Source organism: Dipodomys merriami, unplaced genomic scaffold (genome assembly GCF_024711535.1).
Source record: "Dipodomys merriami isolate MVZ:Mamm:240054 unplaced genomic scaffold, mDipMer1.0.p SCAF_53, whole genome shotgun sequence".
NCBI classification, from domain to species: Eukaryota; Metazoa; Chordata; class Mammalia; order Rodentia; family Heteromyidae; genus Dipodomys; species Dipodomys merriami.
Genome location: NW_027206102.1, coordinates 6,013,277 through 6,035,000, shown reverse-complemented (window position 1 = coordinate 6,035,000; position 21,724 = coordinate 6,013,277). Strand labels below are relative to the sequence as shown.

Sequence of the window (21,724 nt, the reverse complement as noted above, 5' to 3'; positions counted from 1 at the left end):
ATATATCTTGTAGCCCAAACTGTGATAATAATTGTTTTTGCCTCTTTGAAACTCACTCATGTCTCACGTGTGTGTACATGCATATGGACTAAATTGGCATTTTTCTTCATGTGCATGTGTGTGCATGCTCAGATCATGGCTCTTGAATTCAGGCCCTGGGTGCTGTCCTTTACTTGTTTTTCACTCATGGCTGGTACTCTACCACCTAATCCACAGCTCGACTTCTGCCTTGTTGGTGGTTCATTAGAGATAAAAGTCTTACAGACTTTCCTGGGTGGGCTGGCTTAAAACCAGGATTCTTAGATCTCAGCCTCCTGAGTAGCTAGGATTACAGGTGTGAGTTTCCAGCTCCTGGCTTGGATTAACATTTTCCTGCTCAATCACATCACTCTACCTCTCTCATCTCCTGGCAAATCTATGCATGCTTGAATTGCTTTGTATATTGGGACATTTCAGATATGCTTAGGGGATTTTTGTGGTCCATGGGAAGTGGGTAATGTTCATATCAGGGTCAGAATTGACTGTTGGCTGCCCTCAAGGGAAGAGGCTGACTTTTTGAGGTTGATGGGTTTTCCTTTCTCCTCAGTGTCAGGCTGCTGCCTGGCCATTCTGGTATCTTGAGCACAGACAGTTCTTTGCCACAAGGTGGATCAATTGGAGCTTAACAATTGCTCTAGTTAATTGTTGCAAACCATCCAAGAGGAGTTGGCTTGATCTTTACGGTACATCTTAACTGTTCAGAAACTGAGGAAAGTTAGCAATGGCCTTTCCTAAACCCTGAGTTCAAACCCTGATAGCCAGCCTAGCCTTTTCCCCGTTAAATTCTGTGTCTTGTATGTTTTTCTTTCTTGAAATCTCCTTCAATTCCTATCCTGTACCAGTATCAGGGTGAAGAGGCCAGAGCTGTGTTAGGCTTTGTCATTAACTTTCTGTATGTGCTTATCATCCACCAACTCCATCTTTTGGTTCGGTTGCCAGCATTCTGTGATGTGATTAGTAAGTGCACACAGAGCTACTGCTTTTTCCTGGGCTTTTGTCTTTGACAGCCTCCCTAGATTCAGGGGTTCTATAGTGGCAAAGCCCCAGGCAAAGGGGGTGTGTCCTGCCCAAGTGCACGTCTCCTGTGGAATAGCTGTGACCAGGTCTAAAAGAGCTCTTGACAGGCTGCCTTTGCCTAAAGAAAGTTGTCATATTTCAGTTAAGGCAGGTGCCAAAGAAGTTCTGATTTTCATTTCCTATAGACCTAGATGTGTAGAGAGGAGGCCAAGGTTAACTGCCAGTTTGGCCTGAGCTTTCAAAGAAAATTACTCACATGTACAAGAAGGTCTTGATTGAATAAAGCAGACTTTGGAGCAGAAAGAGTGGAGAGCAACAGCTGGATGGATGTTCCTTGGAACTCTGACCTGCAGTGTGTGGATAGCTCATGGGGCAGTTTTAATTCTTGTTTAATTTCTTTTTCTCTGGAATAGCATAAAGAGGAGGAGGACGAAGTGGTGAATGGGATGGGTGTTTCAAGTCTTGTCAACTGGTTGTTCTTCCTTTACAGAAAATTTCTCCTTCCTGGGTGCAGCAAACAGCTCTTTTGCAATGATAGGCTTTTCTAGGTGCTATAGGATGCAGCATTCAGCTGCTGCCTTTCAGGAAGATCCTGCCAAATTTCCACACAGCCCTTTCGTGTTCTATTCTCTTTGTAGAGGCAGAGCCCTGGGCTTGGCCTTCCCAGTTAGATCCTTGTTTGAATGGCAGCTGGCCTCGAAGGAAGAGGCTGACTTTCTTCCAGTCCTCATTCCACACTATCCCTGAGCATGCATGTAACACATCATGCTGCTGTCTGGGAAATCTGCTATCTGGAGCACTCTGCACCATTATGAAGCATTGACAGTTGGTTCTAAGATCAGTCTGTCACTCTGGTAATTGTTGAGAACTTTCCAACAGTACCTCCTCATTGATCTTCCTGGCAGAATTAACCACAGAGGCTCTGGAAGGAAGTCTTGACAGGACTTTTGTCCTAAAGAAAATTAGGTTCCTTGTGGATTTGAGAGAAGTTTATCTGAGGGCAACATGCCCACTATTTGAATAGTCCTCAACTCTTTGATTCCTCCACTGAAGATTAAAAGAGCATTTAGCTGTCATCTGTTAGAATGTAAGTCACAGAACCGCCACCCAGTTCATCCTCAGTGTATCTCTGGAACTGGGCAAGACATCTGATTTATAAAGGACACATAATGCTTCTAGGGTTTCTGAATTCAAGTGGTCAGACAGCTGGCTTCTTAGAAAGCTGCAAACCAAGTAGGAAAGCCAGCCATGTAAAGAAATACCTCGAAGTGAACTTGGTTAACTGGAAATATGTCCTATACCAGTTAATTGCTTCTAATGACGTTTGAGCTGTATGACCCAGTTGTGTGCATGTCTTTTGTATTTTGCGTATACCTGACCTTCTGCATCTTGTACTTGGATCATAGTCAGAAAGAGAAAGACTTGAATGAGACTTTTGCTTCTCCAACAACCACAATGGCATGGGGAATGGAGGTAGCTTTTGTAACCTTTGTAGCATGTACACTTCAATGGGGAAAGGATGTAGTCTCTTGTAGTTCCTGTGGCCAAGAAATGCATCGTGGCCTCAGTAGGTGAAGATATCTTGACATAGTGTGTTTTTTAAGTACACAGCACATGTTGTAGCACTTGGAAAAATGGATTTTTGCTGAGTGAGTGTTAAAGTGGGAGGGAGGTGCTTGAGAAGTCACTAGTCCATTATGGAAACAGGCAGAAAAACGGACATCACTTACTCGAGTTCTCACAGGAGGAATGCAGACATGAACGCAATGCTCTTCAAGTCATCTGTGTTCTGCTGCAAAGACTTTCCCTCGTGAGTCAAATTTTCATGCTGCAGTTTTGGTAGCCAGTACTTAATTACACCATGTGTTGCTGGAACCTCCCCACACAACACACACACACAAACACACACACAAACACACACACACACAACCCTACCTTTTGTGTGTTTGTGTGTGTGTGTGTGTGAGTGTGTCTGTGTGGGTATGTGCCCACACATATGTCAGTCCTGGAGCTTGTACTCAGGGCTTGGGTGCTGTCCCTGAGCTGATTTTGCTCAACGCCAGTGCTGTACCATATGAGCCACATCTCTGGTTCCCAGTAGGTTCCCTCCCAATTTTAGTACTTAATTGGACACCAGAGTTTCATGGTCTTGTTACATGGGCTGCCTTTGAACCATGCATGATCAATAGATCTTAGCCTCCTGAGTAGCTAGTGATACCTGACTTTTTTGCAGATCCATTTTTGTAAATTTTCTTTCCAGCCTCTTTACTTTATATTATTTTTGGTGGTACTGAGGTTTGAATTCAGTGCCATGCATTTGCTCATTTGCTTGCTTGGCCAGGCTCTACCACTTCATCCACACGTCCAGCTTGCAGAGTCTCTCCCCCCCCCCTCTTTCTCTCTGTTTTTTTATTTTTTATTTTTTGGTCGGTCGTGGGGCTTGAACTCTGGGCTTGGGCGCTGTCCCTCAGCTCTTTAACTTAAGGCGAGTGCTCTACCACTTGAGTCACAGAGCCACTTGTGGTTTTCTGGTGGTTTATAGGAAATAAGAGTTTCATGGACTTTACTGCCCAGGCTGGCTTTGAATGGCGATTCTCATATAGCAGCTTCCTGAGTACTAGAATTACAGGTGTGAGCCACTGGCTCCTGGATTCTGGTTATTCTTTTGGGGGGGGGGATCCGGTGGTGAGGCCAGAACTCTGAGCTTGGGTGCTGCCCCTCAGTTCTTCAGCTCAAGGCTAGTGCTCTACCACTTGAGCCACAGCTCCACTTCTGGCTTTTTTATTTTTGCTTATGTTGTGCTCAGGAATCTAACCCAGGACCTCAGGCATACAAGGCAAGTGCTCTACCACTGAGCCACCTTCCCAGCCCCTCTGGTAATTTTTATATGTATTTTATTGTACAAATATTGTATAGAGGGATTACAGGTACATGAGTAAGGTAATGAGTACATTTCCTATTGAACATTATTGTTACCTCCTCCTTTGTTTATCCCCTACCTTCCCTTCCCTCCCCACCTCCCTCAGCTCCCCCTCCACCTCCCTCAACTCCCCCTCCCAGCGAAGTTGTGTCTTCTACATCTCATTGTTACAATGGGTCAACCTGTATCCTTATTTAAGCATTTTATTATTTCCTTTCCCTCCTCAAATTACAAAAATGTATTTATGAGATGCAGGGCACTGGAATCAAATACAGTGAAAACAGGGAGGAGAACAAAAAAAACATAGTACATTATAAATACGTTAAAAACAATAGCAAGAAAGGAAAAATCACTGTGTCCCTATCTTGGTGGTCCTTTTGCTTAACATCATCTTATATGGTCGTATGTACATAGCTTTTCACCTTTCCTGCTTGTCCTAGACATATACTAGTTATTTAAAATAAGGGAAACCATAGGACCTATGTGTCTTGGGGCCTGGCTTACTTCACTTAAAAAATATTTTCCAAGTCTTTCCATTTCCTAACAAATGGGGTGATGTCATTCTTTCTGATGGAGGCATAGAATTCCATTCTCTCTCTCTCTCTCTCTCTCTCTGCCCCCCTCTCTATATATCATATTTTGTTGATCCATTCATCTACTGAGGGGCATCTGGGTTGGTTTCATATTTTAGCTTTGTAAATAATGCTGCAATAAATATACTTGTGCTGGTTTGCTGGTTAATTTTTAAGATGAGGGTTCGTGAATGTTTCTGCCCTTGCTAGCCTTTTTTCTTTTCTTTTCTTTTCTTTTCTTTTCTTTTCTTTTCTTTTCTTTTCTTTTCTTTTCTTTTTTTTTTTTTTTTTTTTTTGTCGGTCGTGGGGCTTGAACTCTGGGCCTGAGTGCTGTCCCTCAGCTCTTCAGGTCAAGGCTAACACTCTACCACTTGAGCTACAGTGCCACTTCCGTTTTTCTGGTGGTTTATTGGAAATAAGTTTCACGGACTTTCCTGCCTGGGCTGGTTTTGAACTGTGATCCTCAGATCTCAGCCTCCTGAGTAGCTAGGATTACAAACGTGAGCCACTGGCGCCCAGCTTCCTTGCTAGCCTTAAACTGTGTCCTCCTGCTCTCAGTCACCTGAGTTGCTAGAATTATATGCACTTGGCTTATAATTTTTTTTTAATTTGGTTATATTGAGGATTAAACTTGGGGCTTTGCCCTTGCTAAGTAGGAGCTTAGCACTTACTCCATGCCTCTAGCCTTATTTTGGATTGGTTATTCTCAAGGTAGGATCTCATTTTATGCCTGCAATGTGATTTTGTTGCTTCCTTTTGTCACTGGGAAAGATAAACATATGCGATTGTGCTTCTCCCATAGCTGAGATATCAAGCATGCCCCACTGCTTCAAGTTATTGGTTGATATGAAGTCTCTCAAACTTCTTGTTTTGGTTTTTTGACTAAGGCTGACTCTGATCCTTCACTCTTTACCTCCTCCGTAGCTAGGATTACATGCCTGAATCACCATGCTTGGATTTACTTTTAAAGTAAGGGAAAGTATAATAACCTGAAGGACTTCAATAGGAAAGTAGAGAAAGTAAATCACACGTGCCATGTGGCACTGTCGCTGCTATGCATAGAAAGTAGGGCCAGTTCACTATCAGATGCAAGTAATAAATTGAGCCAGTCAGGCTTAAATGATTAAGAAGACCCACTAGCTCTAGTTGGCTTCAGGTATGGTATGATCTGGAGGTTTGTGGGACTGTCAGGGCATGGGCTTTTTCTCTCTGAGTTCTCTTGGTTCTGCCTTTATCTTAGACTGAGCACTCTGTCCTCCTCTCATCCCTTCTCACCTTGGTGGTAAAATATGATAACGCTTTCTGATATTATATCCATATGCAGAACCTATAGGAGAAAATCTGTATCTGTGGCCTCTGTAGAAAAGACAAGAAATGTCTTTTCCTATTATCTTAGCATGATCTGTTTTAATCTTATTGGTCCACTTTGGATCTGATGTGTTTATTATGATAGGATTCATTCACAATCACACTAGTCAGGAAGATGGGCTGTGCTGGGTGACTTATCCTACCTTAGAGCTAGGGATGGGTTTGGGCCACCCCGGTCATATGGAAAGAGCATTTACACAGAGAGGCTGGCTACTCCTGGTTGTGGGGGTGGGAAAGATAGTTGAGAAGAGGCTGACAGATGTCCATGCCGGATCCCTGCCAATATCGTGGGGACTAGACTTGACCCTCAAAAGGCCACCCCTTTGCCACTCTAGCCCTGTCCTTGTGGAGCACTGACCCTGCATCCTGTAGATCAGCACTCTCTGACACCCCTGGGCTGAGATGCCAATGGCATGGCCTCAGTTTCTCACTGGGCAGAGCTTGGGTGTTAGGATTGCCAGCCTTGTTGCCTCAAGATGAGTAGTTGAAAGCTGTCTTCATTGAGAATTATCTTGTCAGTTCTGTGGCTGCCTTCCTCTCCCTGCTTTGAGAGTTGCCGCTCTCTCATATGCATGCTCACTGAAAATCTCTTGAGCTGAAAAAGAGCTTCTGTCTCTTCAACTTCCAACATCCCCTCCCTCCCCCATCCCCCGCCCTTCCTAGCTGGAGGAGGTGGAATGTTCATACTTTGAAAGCTAGAGGAAGCTAAACAATTCTGCTTGCTGTGTGTGGGTGGGTGTGTATTTATCAATGTGTAGCTCTTTCTCCATGTGGCTCTCTTTCTCACTCTTTGATCTTTCCATACTTCCTGTTTGCTGCCCTCTGCTGAATAGAGATAGGAGAAGGAAGGGCCAAACAAAAAGCAGCCCCAGTTTTTCTTCTTTTTCTTGGGTTTTTGAGAAGTTGTAGCTGTGAATGCAGAATTTTCCTCAGCTTTCTTAGATGATGGAAGACACAACATAAAATACTACTAGTAAGAATCATAATGAGGAGGATATATAATTTATATGTCTATTCATTTAGCTCATCACTTCTTTTTTTGTTTTGATTTTTGGTCAGTGGTGGAACTTGAACTCTGGGCCTGGGCGCTGTCCCTCAGCTCTTTAGCTGAAGGCTATTGCTCTATCAATTGACCCACAGCCCACTTCCTGTTTTCTGGTGGTTAATTGGAGATAAGAGTCTCACAGACTTTCCTGCCCAGGCTGGCTTTGAACCCTGATCCTCAGATATCAGCCTCCTGAGTAGCTAGGATTGAAAGACCCCAGACTCACTGGGATGCTTTCTTCAATGGGAGGGCACCCCAAGAACCAAGACTCCAAACCAGCAGATGCAACAAGCAAGAAGAGTTTATTAGGCATTTGCGCAAACGGGCTCTCTGTCCAAGGCAGACTGGAAGCCTGAGCAGTGGTTACAGACACTTTTAAAGACAAAAACCACAGGATTAGCATAAGACCCCAGGCTCCCCAGGATTGGTTCAGCTTAAAAATCAACTGCACGGGAATTTTTGTGACACTTCTTGAAAACTAGTTGGTTCCCTAGGGGGAGGCTTCTCTGGAGGGGAGTCCACATAGTTCCAGGCTCGCGATTGGTTGACATTTGACCTAGTTTGCTGGGCTGGCCAGATGGTCCTTGTCTTGAGCCCCCTGCCATGAGTTTTTACACAGGAATTCAGGAGAACATACTCTTTTGTTCTTTATCTATGTTTGCAGACCTTGTCCCTGGGCCTGCATCTGAACTTTGTAACTTTTTAACTTATTTCTGGGAAGGGAAGAGTCAGTGTTAGCGCAAGCAGGTTTACAGAAGCAGAATTAGCAGTTAGTAAGTTGTAAAATGGACATAGCCCCAATTTCAATCTTTCAGGATTACTGGCATGAGCCACGGGTGCCTGGCTTGTTTCGTTGCTGTGTTTGACTGAGTTCAGGAGGCCAGACATTTAACCTCCCTGGACCCTCTGTTTCCTGGCCTGTAAAGTAGAGCTTTCCCTGTCTCCCATACCAGCAGAGTACAGCTAAAATTGGGCTTGTCAGAGCCAGAAGCTAGTGACTCATGCTTGTAATCCTAGTTACTCAGGAGGCTGAGATCTGAGGATCGTGGTTCAAAATCTGGGAGACTCTTATCTCCAATGAACCACCAAAAAAGCCAGATGTGGAGCTGTGGCTTAAGTAATAGAGCACTATCCTCGATCACAAAAGCTCAGGGCCAGTGCCCAGGCAGGCCCCTGTGTTTAAGCCCGAGGACTATCGTAGGATGAAAGGATAGGGTGGGGCTTTTTCGGTTTTTGACCCATACCTCTTCCCACCTGGCTTTCCTTGGGACAGCTGTCAGGTGCTGTGGCAAGTATACAGTGGTGAATGGGATGGACTGGAAAGCAGGAAGAGCAAATGGCACTCCAGACTTCCTGCCGTGTATATAACATTCCTTCTCAGTGTTAGAACTTTAGGCAAGTTATTTTCATCTCTTTTCACCTCTTTTCTACCCCTGTAAAGGGGACTTGAGAGAATGAATTTTAGCAACTTGACTCAGACAATTTTTAGGGATTCTAATTAATAACACAATTTATACAGCATTTTGAGATTTTCAAAGAACTTTTCACATAAGTGATCTCACCAAAGTTGTCTTAACAACCAGAAGGTGGTATTTGGGCCATTTAAATGATAAAGGAATGAAGGCCAGAAAGACAGTTTATGGCAAAGCGAGGCCTCTGTGTCCACAGTTTCATATAGGGATCTTGGTTACTTTCTAAAAGTTTATCCTTTTGTTCATTGAGCTAATAATGACAGGTTCCCATAGTCCTTAGGCTTCTCCTGTTCACAAGGATTGTTTTTCTAAGACAGGATCCATCTATCTAGCCCATGTTTGCTTCATACTCTTAGTATTTTTCTTGCCTCTGCTTCCTGAGTGCCACAATACATGGCCATAGGGATGGTTTTATTGGGGTCCTCCATCTTTCTTTAGTCTGCTTTGACTGGGAGTGTAGCAGGGTGAGAGCCAAGCCCTGAGTTCTAAAGTTAGCTTGTATTCACAACTCCCAGTTGTCCTTCTATAGCTGAGTGGCCTGGGACCTGAATGTTTTCATGTGTACAAGAATGGTAAACTTACCTTTTTTCATGCAGGGCTGGTGCTCTACCACTAAAGCTGCACCTCCATTTTCTACATTTCTTTCTAGTTAGACATAAGAGTCTCATAGATTTTCCTGCCTGGGTTGGCTATGAACTGTAATTCTCAGATCTTAGTCTCCTGAGTAGCTAGGATTACAGGTATGAACCGCTAGCATCTGGCCATTAAGCATATATACATAGAAACATATACATATACATATACATACACATATAAATATACATATACGTACACATATACATATACATATACATACATACATACACACACATATATATATATACATACATACATACATACACACACACACACACACACACACACACACACACATATATATATATATATATATATATATATATATATATATATATGAGCCACCTTCCGAGCCCCTTGGAAGCTGTTTGTTTATGTCTGGATCTTTACCCTGCCAGGGAGGGATGGACTTTCTGTGTAGCCCTGGCATAGTGACCCATGGCAAAAGGACATGTAGCTAAATACCAAACCACTTTCTACACATATGTCCTTGCACCACACCAGCCACAATGCTAGCAAAGACCAGAAGCTGGGATTTGACAGAAATTTATTCAAGAGTCCTAAACTGGTTCTTGGTGTGTCCAGGATAGCAAGGAGAGTTTTGGATCTGGCCAGTGTGGAAGCATCAACCTCACTAGAGCACCAGATGTTAAACTAGAAATTGGAAAGCCACTGGTTCCCGCTTTGGGCCTCAGTTTTGACTCTTGCTACATGGTGCTCTGTGGTCCATGAGGTGGTTCAGTGCCAAATTATACAGGACTTGTGTTCAAGAGAAGGAGGATTTGCATTCAATGACAAATTTACATAGGCCTTGTCAGTGAGAATATCTTCATCAAGAGGATTTGAGGGAAGGTTGTGGTTCCTGCTCTGTCTGTGAGCCTTTAGCTGGGCTCTGGTCTTCTCAGGCTTGTTTCTACTTCTGTGAAATCCTTCCAGGAAACCTCTTCACATTGAGTTGCTAGGGCACCTGGGGCTCCTCTTGGCTGTGACAGCTTCTGACACTGCCCTTATTTGGGGGCAGCTTGGATGGTTTTGAGTAGCCCTAGTCAGACATGCCTTAGAATCCATTGAGATTCATCTTGTGTGTTTTTTATTTTAGATGGAAGTACATGGGTTTGGGAGAAGAAAACTAGAGAAGTATATGCCATTCTTAGCACAAAGTTGATGTATTTTTATGGTCAATTTGACCTTGATCACCTAGTCCATGGACCTTCATAGTTCTCCAATGTCAAGAATCTCTTTTTTTCTTTCTTTTTAAAACTTTACTCCACCCATCCTCCATTTGTCTCTTTCTGTGCCAGTACTAGAGCTTGAACTCAGTGCCTGGGTGCTGTCCCTTAGCTTTTTCATTCAAGGCTGGTGCTGTACTACTTAAGCTATACCTCCAATTTGGGGTTTTGCTGATTCATTAGAGATAAGGGCCTCATTGATGTTTCTGTTTGTGCTGGATTTGAATTTCTTTTCTGTTTTTAGATTTTTTTTTTGTTTTGTTTTTTTGGGGTCCGGTTGTGGGGACTGAACTCTGGGCCTGGGTGCTGTCCCTCAGCTCTTCAGCTCAAGGCTAGCACTCTACTACTTGAGCCACAGTGCCACTTCCGACTTTTTTCTTTTTGCTTATGTGGTGCTGAGGAATCGAATCCAGGGCCTCAGGCATGCAAGGCAAGCGTTCTACCACTGAGCCACCTTCCCAGCCCTGGATTTTTTTTTTTGAAAGAAACGAAAACATTAAAATACATATTTAAGGGTTCATTTTCCTAACATCACATTATCTGACCTTTTCCGCTTGACTCATACCTATACTAGATATTGCAAACAAGGGAAACCATGGGACCTATGCTTCTTTGGGCCTGGCTTACTTCACTTAATATAATTTTTTCCAAACCTTTCCATTTCCTAACAAATGGGGAAATGTCATTCTTTCTGATGGAGGCATAGAATTCCATTGTGTATATATACCACATTTTCTTGATCCATTCATCTACTGAGGGGCATCTGGGTTGGTTCCATATCTTAGCTACGGTAAATAATGCTGCAATAAACATAGTTGTGCTGGTAGCTTTAGTGTGGTCTTGTTTGTAAACATTTGGGTAAATGCCCAAAAGTGGGATTGCTGGATCATAGGGGAGATCTATGTGAAGTCTTCTGAGGAACCTCCATACTGCTTTCCAAAGTGGTTGAACAAGTTTACATTCCCACCAACAATGAAGTAAGGTTCCTTTCTGTCCACATCCCCTCCAGCATCTGTTGTTGTTAGAGTTCTTGATTTTTGCTGTTCTAACTGGAGTGAGGTGATATCTCAATGTTGTTTTGATTTGCATTTCTTTTATGGCTAGGGATGTTGAACATTTCTTCATGTGTCTATTGGCCATCCTTGTTTCTTCTTCAGAGAAGCTTCTCTTTAAGTCTTTCGCCCACTTATTTATTGGGCAGTTGATTCTTTGAGGATTTGTTGTTGGGTGGTTTAATTTTTTGAGTTCCAAGTATATTTTAGATATGAGACCCTTGTCCGTTGTATGGCTAGTAAAGATCTTCTCCCAATCGGTGGGCTTTCTATTGATCTTGCCAGCTATGTCATTTGCCCTGCAGAAGCTCTGCAATCTTATGCAATCCCATTTGTCCAACCTTTCTTTGATTTGTTGTGCTTCCGGGTCTCTATTCAGAAAATTTCGACCTGAGCCAAGGAGACCTAGGGTTTCTCCTATTCCATCCTGTAATGTTTTCAGAGTGTCTGCTTTGAGTTCAACGTCTTTGATCCATTTGGAGTTGATTCTGGTACAGGGTGATATATAAGGATCTAGCTTTAGTTTTCTACATGTAGTTAACCAATTTTGCCAGCACCATTTACTGAAGAGGCTGTCTTTCTTCCATTCTATTGTTTTAGCTTCCTTATCGAAGATTAGATGGCTATAGGTCTGTAGGTTCATTTCTGGGTTTTCAATTCTATTCCATTGGTCCTGAGGTCTGTTCTTATGCCAATACCAAGCTGTTTTGATTACTATGGCTTTATAGTAGAGTTTGAAATTTGGTATTGATATTCCTCCAGCAGTGTTCTTTCCGTTGAGGAGCGTTTTTGCTATTCGGGGTCTTTTATTGTTCCATATGAATTTTTGGATTGCCTCCTCTATTTCCTTGAAGAATGAGGGTGGAATTTTGATAGGTATCGCATTGAATTTGTAGATAGCCTTGGGAAGTATTGCCATTTTCACGATGTTAATCTTGCCAATCCAGGAGCATGGGAGGTTTTGCCATTTTTTAAGTTCTGTGTTGATTTCCTTTTTCAAGATTTTAAAGTTTTCATCATAGAGGTCCTTCACTTCTTTGGTTAAGTTAATTCCTAGGTATTTTATTTTTTGTGGGGCTATTACAAATGGAGTTGCTTTCCTAATTTCAGCCACACTTTTCTCATTGTTGGCATATAGAAAGGCCATTGATTTTTGGGGGTTAATTTTATAACCTGCTACTTTGCCAAGTGTTGAATCAGCTTGAGTAATTTGGGAGTGGAGTCTATGGGATTCTTTAAATACAAGATCATGTCATCTGCAAAGAGGGAGAGTTTTATTTCTTCTTTCCCTATTTGGATCCCCTTTATGTCTGCATCTTGTCTTATTGCTGTAGCTAGGCATTCTAATACTAGATTGAAGAGAAGTGGAGAGAGTGGGCATCCTTGTCTTGTTCCTGAGTTAAGAGGAAATGGCTTTAGTTTTTCACCATTGAGTATAATCCAGCCCTGGATTTGAACTTCTATCATTAGATCTCAGCTTCCTGAGTAGCTAGGCATGCCCATCTCTTTTGAGAAGGCCTGGTGATGTAACACATTATTGGCTGTTTGCTGTGCACCTGGTACAGTGTTGTGTGGCAGGGCTATGAAGACATGCAAGACATGATCTGTGCTTAAGCATCCCAAGAATGAACTGCAGTTCAGATGTGTGCAACAGCACTTTGTGCACCAGGGAATGTGCAGTGAGAGTGTTCATAGGGGCTCCAAGGAAGTTAGTTACCTGACAAGGCTTTCTAATTTCCTGATTTTGTGCTTTCAGTGAATTTCCATAGTTCCCTTCCATTTCCTTCAAACCATAACATTTTAAATGTTACAAAAGGGAGAGAAAATTAAGGAAGCTAGCATATTTCTTTTGGAGACATATCCAGAGACTCGTTATTTTTAAGCATTTGCTTAGCATTTTGTGTTGAAAGCATTTTCAAGTCATTAATTAGTAATTCACATTAATATGTAGATGGAATTAATCTATTCCAGGCAGAAGTTTTTCTTGAGGAAATAAAAAGAAACTTAAGTGCTATTCCTTTCCACCTACATGTCTCTCCTCCCCTCTGCCACACTTTATCTTGATCATGATTTGGATGATCGCTCTGATTATTGCTCTCATTAAGCGCCACAGGTGTCTGTGGAGCTTCCACAAAGTTCGGGTTGGGTGCTTTCCCTCTCTTCTGGACTCTAGGCTGTATGTAGGCTGCTGTGTGGACTCATTATCACTTGAAAATGAAATTGGCCTCATAAATAGTCATCCTCAGAAAACGAATGGCTCTCCCATTTTTATTTTAGTTGCATTCAGCTGAAAGCCTCTTAGGTTGTATTCTTGTTTAAGAAGAGGTTTTTTTCCCCTCCTTTTATCCTTCTTGCTGGTCCTATGGCTTGAATGCAGGGCTAGGTCTTACATGCAAGGCCAGGAGATTTTTTGTTTGATTTTGTTTGTTTGTTTTCCCTCAAGGTTAGTGTTCTACCACTTGAGTCCCAGCTCCACATCTGTCTTTTTGGTGGTTATTTGAAGTTATGTGACTCAAGGACTTACCTTTCTTTCTGAGCTGGTTGAAAACCATAATCCTCAGATCTCAGCCTCCTGAGTAGCTAGGATTTCAGGTGTGAAACACTAGTAGCTGGCTAGGAGTTTAGTTTTTACCTTCAGAAAAAAAATCTCTTCCTTTCTGTGGAAAAAGGGCTCCCCTGTCCTCGTATTTGACCAAAACAATAATTTTCCACCCTGTACAGATGAGGAAACTGAGGCCCATGAGGACCAATCTCAAGACTGGTAAAATTCAGAGCTGATATTTGGAGTCTTAACCTCTGGTGGGAGAAGCTTCCAGAGGATGTGATGGTCTCCTCATTACACTCTTGTCTTCATTTTGTCACGTGGTGAGCTGCTTCAAGAGCTTCCTGTCTATGAGGCCCCCTGTCCTCTTCCTTCCTTCCTGTCCTGACACAGAGGAGGTATCCTGAGTACTAAGATCTCTGTGACATCAGTCATGTATAGAATCAGCCTATTGTCCATGTGGGGTAATAAATCTGAAGATTGTATCCCTGTCCTCAGGGAGCTCTTAGTGTGATCAGGGAAGAGATGCCTTGTACTCCTGGGATCCCATTCATTGACCCCCTCTCTTTCTGCCCTTGCAGGAAATGCCTGTTTCAGTAAGCAGTTATTACATGCCAGGCTTCATACTCACAGACTGCTATCTGTGACAAACTACTTATTAGTAGGTGAAATTATTGTTCCTCTTACCAGATAGGGGATGAAATTCCTACAAAAATCGTTTTAGGGCCAGGTGCCAGTGGTTTATGCCTGTAATCCTAGCTACTCAGGAGGCTGAGATCTGGTTCAAAGCCAGCCTGGGCAGGAAAGTTTGTGAGACTCTTATCTCCAATAAACTACTAGAAAACCAGAAGTGGTGAGGTAGAGCACTTACCTTCAGCTGAAGAGCTGAGGGATAGCACCCAAGCCCAGAGTTCAAGCTCCATGACTGACAAAACATAAAAAATAAATAAAAAATAAATAAATAAAAAGTAATTGTTTAAGGAAGGAGCTAAGAGAAAGAAAATATAGCTAAGAAAAATGAGGGCAGCCGAGGTTACTGATCTCCATATCTAAGAGATATAAAAAACATTCAAGTTAAAAAAAAAAAAAAAGATTGCAGCCAGGTGCCGGTGGCTCAGAACTGTAATCCTAGCAATTCAGGAGTCTGAGAGCTGAGGGTCCTGGTTTGAAGCCAGCCTGGAAAGAAAAGTCTGGGAGGGTCTTTATCTCCAATTAACCTCAAAAAGCCAGAACTGGAAGTGTGGCTCAAATGGTAGAGCACTAGCCTTGAGCAGATAAAGCTAAGGGATAGGTCAGTCCCCAGCTGAGTGGGGCTCAGTGCCCTAGCTCTGAATTCACTCTCCAGTACTGGCACCAAAATAGGAATAATATTAATAATTACTTAAGAAGCAGGAAATACTTAGAATTTGGTAGATGTTGAGTCCTGAAGCTCCCTGTTGAGTTGCCTTGTTTCCTTTGTAGTACTGTTGCAGTGTACATGGTGTGTGTGTGTACACAAGTAACCCTATTAGTTGTTTTATTGTGACCGTTAGGACCCATGAGTAAGAACTATTACAAGAAAACAGAGGTGTTGAACAATATGCTGTAAGCCACAACAGTAGATTGCCAAGCCAGATGGGCCCAGGTATCCTTGATTCTGGAATGTGCACAGTTAACCAATCACAGACAGTATTGGAACCTTGGTTAAATCCCAGAGAAAATAGTTCTTTGCTGTGGAGGCTACAAGATAGCCAGGTAGCCCTGGAAAACTGGCCAAGTGAACATCCTGTGTTAAAATAGGGAGAGGCAAGTCAGTAAGGTGGAGCTCTACAATGCTCTGAAGGAAATGGGCAAAAGCGAGAATACGTGTCCTAGAGGGCCTTGATGTAAGTCTTCTCCCCACCCCCAGCCCAGAAATTGTCCCTCAGCTTTTTGCTCAAGGTTAGCACTCTGCTACTTGAGTCACAACTTTACTTCTGGCTTTTGTGTTGCTTTATTGGAGAAAAGGAGCCTCATTGAATTTCCTGCTTAGGCTAGCTTCAAAGCGAGGTCCTCAGATCTCAGCCTCCTGATTACGATTACAGGCATGAGCCACTGGCACCCATCCTACGATACTGTTCTTAATGGCAGTGGCAGTCAGATGGGGCCTTCATCCATGTTTTATATGATCTCATCCTAATAGATACTGTTCTCAGGCTAGAGTCTAAGGGACTGGCTGGAAAAGCTCAGGCCTGGCCACAGTGACAATTCAGTGAGTTACATTTCTTGGATTTGGATGCAGGCCATCTACTTTGCTTCTTGGGCTCTTGCTTTCAAGTGCTCTGCTCGACTATACCTGGAGTTTCTGGTAAGACGCATGGGTGAATATGAGTACTTTCTCTCAGGTGATGGCCATATGGGGAGGAACAGAGGACAGTGGCCCACCCTGGTTTCACTATCCCTTATTACTGATAGCAGAAATACCAGCTTGTGTTCAGAATGGCTTAGAAGCAGCTCTTGGTGGCTTTGCAGCTTGGCTTTCAGTTCTGGCATGACAGTGCATTGGGAAGGTTCTGGATCCAGAGTCAGGCTCAGCTTTGGGCTCAGTGTCTGCCACGTGCTAGCTCTTGCTTCCATCCCAGATGAGTCACTGTCCATCTCTAAGCTGCCCTGCCATGTCTCCTCCTCATATACCTTCTTCTGATGAAGAAATTCCCTTCAGATAAATAGAGATTCCATGGAAGGAAATTGTTCATGTACAGCTGGTTTCTCCACAAACAGTTGTTCAATTTTATTTCCCTTTCATTTTTCTTCCTCTTCCCAGAGATCACTGCCTCTAAGACCTTGATAGCAGATAGACTTAGATGATTACATGTAAATTGGAGCTGGCTTCTGAAACTCCAGGCGAGTTTCTGCCGACCTGGGAGAATTTTTTAGGGCCCTATGCACCTAATGCATTTTAGTCTTTATTTTTATTTTTCACCTATATTTTTCTTCTCATATTACTTCTAGGTGCCTTTTATTTTCCTTTAGGACTCATGCATAATTTTGGCTGCTTTTAGGTATAATTAATAAAAGGCCCAAATCATTTCAGTGATAGGAAGATTTATTATTTCACATAATAATAACCATGGCACAAGGGTAACTGTAGAATTCATTAATTCAGTTGCTCAGTACTGTCTTCTTTTTTTTTCTCTTTTCTTTTTTGTTGGTCATGGGGCTTGAACTCTGGGCCTGGGCAATGTCCCTTAGCAACTCAGCTCAAGGCTAGCATTCTACCACTTGAGCCACAGTGCCACTTCTGGTTTTCTGCTGGTTTACTGGAGATAAAAATTTCACAGGTTTTCCTGCCTGTGCTGGCTTTGAACCGTGATCCTCAAATCTTAGCCTCCTGAGTAGCTAGGATTACAGGCATGAGCCACCTGAACCCAGCCTGTCTTCTTATATTTATATTCCTACCATCTTTTGAATTGACCATATTGGGTATATTCTCCCAGCTAAAGTTCATCGTCACAAGTTAGCTATTGCAGCACCAGACATCTATGAAAACACAGAAAACAACAGTATGAATGATGGGACAAAATCAGGATTTGTTTGTAAAGAGGAATGAGAAGTGACTGCTGAGGTGATATTAATCCTTGATAAGAAGCATGTACCTTTTCTCTTTTGCCTACAGGTTAAGAACAAATATGTTGTCATGGCATAATGTGATATACATACTGTGCCCTCTACTATTATTTCCTCATTTTACTTCATTCTGTTCCCTACACTAGAAGGCCAAACCAGACCACTAGCTATTGCCAGTACTAGGTACACCTCATTTTTACCTCCGTGTTTTAGGCAGGCTGAGCCTGTGCCTGAACCACACCCTGCCCATGTGCCCTGCCCTGCAGCTGTAGCACAAGACAAAAACGGCTAGAGTCAATAGTAGAAGCAGAACTCTCCTCTGCTCCCTCCCAAATATTATTTTAGACACAATCTTTTTATTTTTATTGTAAGATAAAACAGAAAATACAGCTGGCGCTGTTGGGTTATGCTTGTAATCCTAACTCTTCATCAAGCTGAGATCTTAGGACTGAGTTTCAAAGCTAGCCTGGACAGAAAAGTCTTTGAGTCTCTTCTCTCCATCAAACCATCAAAAAGCCTGAAGTAAAGCTGTGGCTCAAGTGGTAGAGTGCCAGCCTTGAGCAAAAAAGCTAAGGGACAGCACCCAGGCCTTGAGTTGAATCCTCAGAACTGGCACCCCACTCAGGCTCTATCCAGGATCCTGCTTTCCCTTGATCTGTCAGACCTCCTCTGCCTCCTCCAGCCTGTGACATTTCCAATGTCTTTTCTTTAGCATGAGCTTGACACTTTTGGAAAGGGCAGCTACTGATCTTGTGGGAAGCCTCCTAGTATGACTTGGGTGAGTGTTTTTTTTTTTTTTATTTTGTTTGGTCCTGGGGCTTGAACTTAGGGCCTGGTTGCTATCCTTGAGCTAGTTCTAGGCTATCACTCTACCACTTGGATCTAAAACACCACTTCCAGTTTTCTGGTGTTCACTGGAGATAAGAATGTCACAGACTTTCCTCTCTGGGCTGGCTTTGGAGCAATATCCTCAGATCTGAGCCTCCTGAGTGGCTAGGGTTTCATGGGTGAGCCACTGAGACCCAGCTAGGCTGATTTAGTTAGTTAGTTTGTTTTTGTATGCCTAATTTTATGACTGAATGAGAAAACTCAGTACCTCATATCAGTTTCTGATGTCTCATTGCCTGGGTGTATCTTTGGTCACCTACTTAAGGTGATCCTTGCCAGTTTTTTTCAGGATGAGGCCACTGTTTCTTATATGGTAATTGGCAAATAATCTAAGTCTACAGTTCAATTGCAAAGAGATTTTCTTCAAAGGGTATCTCTGTGCATGTTTAGCTTAAGAAACAGATGGGAAACAGATACTACGGTTGAGAAGGACATGGGCCAGGTTGGTATCCCAGCAAGATCTTCTGCCTCCTCTCTAAATGGCCCAGCTGATGAAGTGCCTGTGCTTCAACCTCAACTTCTGTTTGAGAACCTAGCCTGATATTGTTGATTTGCCTATAAGGTTTTCTGCACTTGAAGTTCCCTGCAAGAGGGTTTCCTTCCAAACTGAGATTCATAAAGTGAGTTAGGTTTAACAGAAGCAACATAAAATGGAACTGGAATCAAGAAGCATTTATTTAGCATTTATTTATCTGCTACTATGTTAAATCTAAGGAAGGTGAAAGTCATAGTCTCTGTCCACAAATCCAGCACCTTTTCTTCAAGGGGAGGACTTTGTTTTCGAGACCTAATGAAAAAACATTAAAAAAAATCCCCCTGAGGGAGAGCACTAGCCCTGAGCAAAAGAAGATCAAGGACAGAGGCCAGGCCCAAAGTTCAAACCCAGCATAAAGAAAAAGTTTATGGGTGATTTTCACTATCTATGAGATGAGCTTAATATTCTAGTTTAGAAGCCTGACACTAGTGCTCACACCTGTTATCCTAGCGACTCAGGAGGCTGAGATCTGAGGATCATGGTTCTGAGCTACCTTGAGCAGGAAAGTCCGTTAGACTTTTACCTCCAATTAATCAGTAAAAAGCTAAAAGTTGAGGTATAGAACAAGTGGTTAAGTACCAAACTCCAAGGTAGAGTGGGAGGCCCTTAGTTTAAGTCTTATTATAGGTGTATGTGCAATATACATACACACACATGAAATTTTAAAAGTTCCAGTTTAGCCCCAATGATTCTTCAGGAGATTAAGGTGACATAATGATAAGGAACCAGAGTACTGCAAGAGGGCACAAACATACTTGTTGACATGGATTTAGAAGTCTGGTGGAGTCTTTGGAGGCACCTGCACCTAAGTCACTAATTAGGGCTGATGTGCTCCAGTAGTGTTAGTTTTCTGATTTGGATGCTGATTATCCTTATAATCCCTTTCTTTACTTAAATTGTATGATCTTTTGAGCTCCTGTTCTGACACAATGGTTTAACTACATTTGTTTTACTGTTCTCTTTAAATAGCTTTTCACCTGTGAGACTCTTATCTTCAATCACACACACACACACACTCACACACACACACACACACACACACACAGTTGGAAGTGGAGCTGTTGTTCAAGTGGCTGGGCCCTAGGCTAGAACAAAAAAGCTCAAAAGCAATTCCCAGGCCATGGGTTCAAGCCCCAGAAATGAGGTAAGAGGAAGGTAGCAGCTATTAGATGAAACAGCAGGATAAGAGGCCAGAGCTAGAGTGGTCAAGCCTATGATCCTAACTACCTAAGGAAGTTGAGATCTGAGGATCCAGATTTGAAGCCAGCCCAGGCAGACAAATCAGAGATTTATCCCTAAATAACCAGCCTGGGTTCAATTTCCTCACCTGACAGAAACAAAAACATAAAAGTAAACAAAATTTCTGGGGAAGGTTTATTTCTTATGATGGCTCTTCTGAAAACACTGAAGCCGTAGAAAACATGGATTCTCTTTTTCTCCTCTCCTGTCTCCCTTTTTCTTTCTTTTTTCTTTTTCTCTGTGCTCTCTTTCTGTCTAGCACATGCTAGGCAAGATATGTAACCACTGAGTTTCATACCTAACCACATGTTTGGATTCTTAGATAATCCAATTCTCACTGGGTGCCAGTGGCTCACGCCTATAAACCTAGCTACTCAGGAGGCTGAGATCTCAGGATCATGGTTCAAAGCCAGCCTGGGCAGGAAAGTCCATGAAACTCTTATCTCCAGTAAACCACCAGAAAACTGGAACTGGCTATATATCTCAAATGGTAGAGTGCTCGCCTTGAGCTGAATAGCTGAGGGACAGCACCCAGGCCCAGAGTTCAAGCCCCATGACTGACAAAAAAAATACAATTCTCTTTACCTCAGAAAAGTTCCATTTTCCTTATATTTATAACCTTATGCCTTTCTAGCTCCAAAAGTCCAGACTTCACACATTTACACTGCTGAAGGATAAATAATGAGATGCATCTTTTGATGAGGGAAGGGTCCGGGGTCATCCTAAAAACCACAAATCAAAGCATCTTACACTTCTGCTTAGAAACCTACTGCCATTTCCCATTAAGTTCCATATTAAGAGTTAAAACTATCCTGAGCTGGGTGCAGGTTGCTAATGCCTACAATCCTAGCTACTCAGGAGCCTAAGGTTTAGGGATCATAGTTCGAGACAAGCTTGGGCAGGAAAATCTGAGATTCATCGCCATTTAACCACACATACGCATACGCACGCGCGCGTGCACACACACACACACACACACACACACACACACACACACACAAACACACACACACAGAAAATAAAAAGAAAACTTCATCCCATCTTATAAGCCTGACAAGACATGGTGTCCAAATCCCAGACCTCATCTTATCTTTGTGCAACCCCCACCCCCATTTATTTGTGCCAGTCCTAGAGCTTAAACTCAGGGTCTGGGCACTGTCCCTGTGCTTCATTTACTCAAGGAACATACTCTACCACTTGAGCCACAGCATCACATCTGGCTTTTTCTGTGTATGTGGCACTGAACCCAGGGCTTCATGCATGCTAGACAAGCACTCTACCACTAAGCCACATTCCAATTTACTTGGCCTCCCTTTTTTTGCAGCTTTTTTCTTTTTCTTTTCTTGGATTGCTAAAATTTGTTAAGGCCTTTGCATTTGCTAGTTAGTCCTCCCTCACCTTTTCCTGCCCCATTCATATAACTAAGCGTCCTCTCAAACACTTTGCTACTGGCCTGGACAGCCCTGTTCTGCCCATTTGGGCCTTGCCAAGTCAGTGGCTTGGGTGACCCCTGACCTCGGGATAATGTGGGAGGGTACTTGGCACTCAGTACCTCTCGGATGGTCAGATCTTCAAAAACACAAAG

General features: G+C 42.8%; 1 protein-coding gene across 1 annotated transcript in view; it reads left to right on the top strand.

Moving 5' to 3' along the window:
• LOC138811456 (uncharacterized) overlaps positions 1-21,724 on the top strand; it is a 69,635-nt gene that overhangs the window by 873 nt on the left and 47,038 nt on the right. The window contains exons 4-5 of the mRNA XM_069999178.1: positions 16,153-16,255; positions 17,348-17,413. Of these exons, the coding sequence (XP_069855279.1) occupies positions 16,153-16,255; positions 17,348-17,413 (169 nt within the window). The remainder of the gene's footprint in view (positions 1-16,152; positions 16,256-17,347; positions 17,414-21,724) is intronic.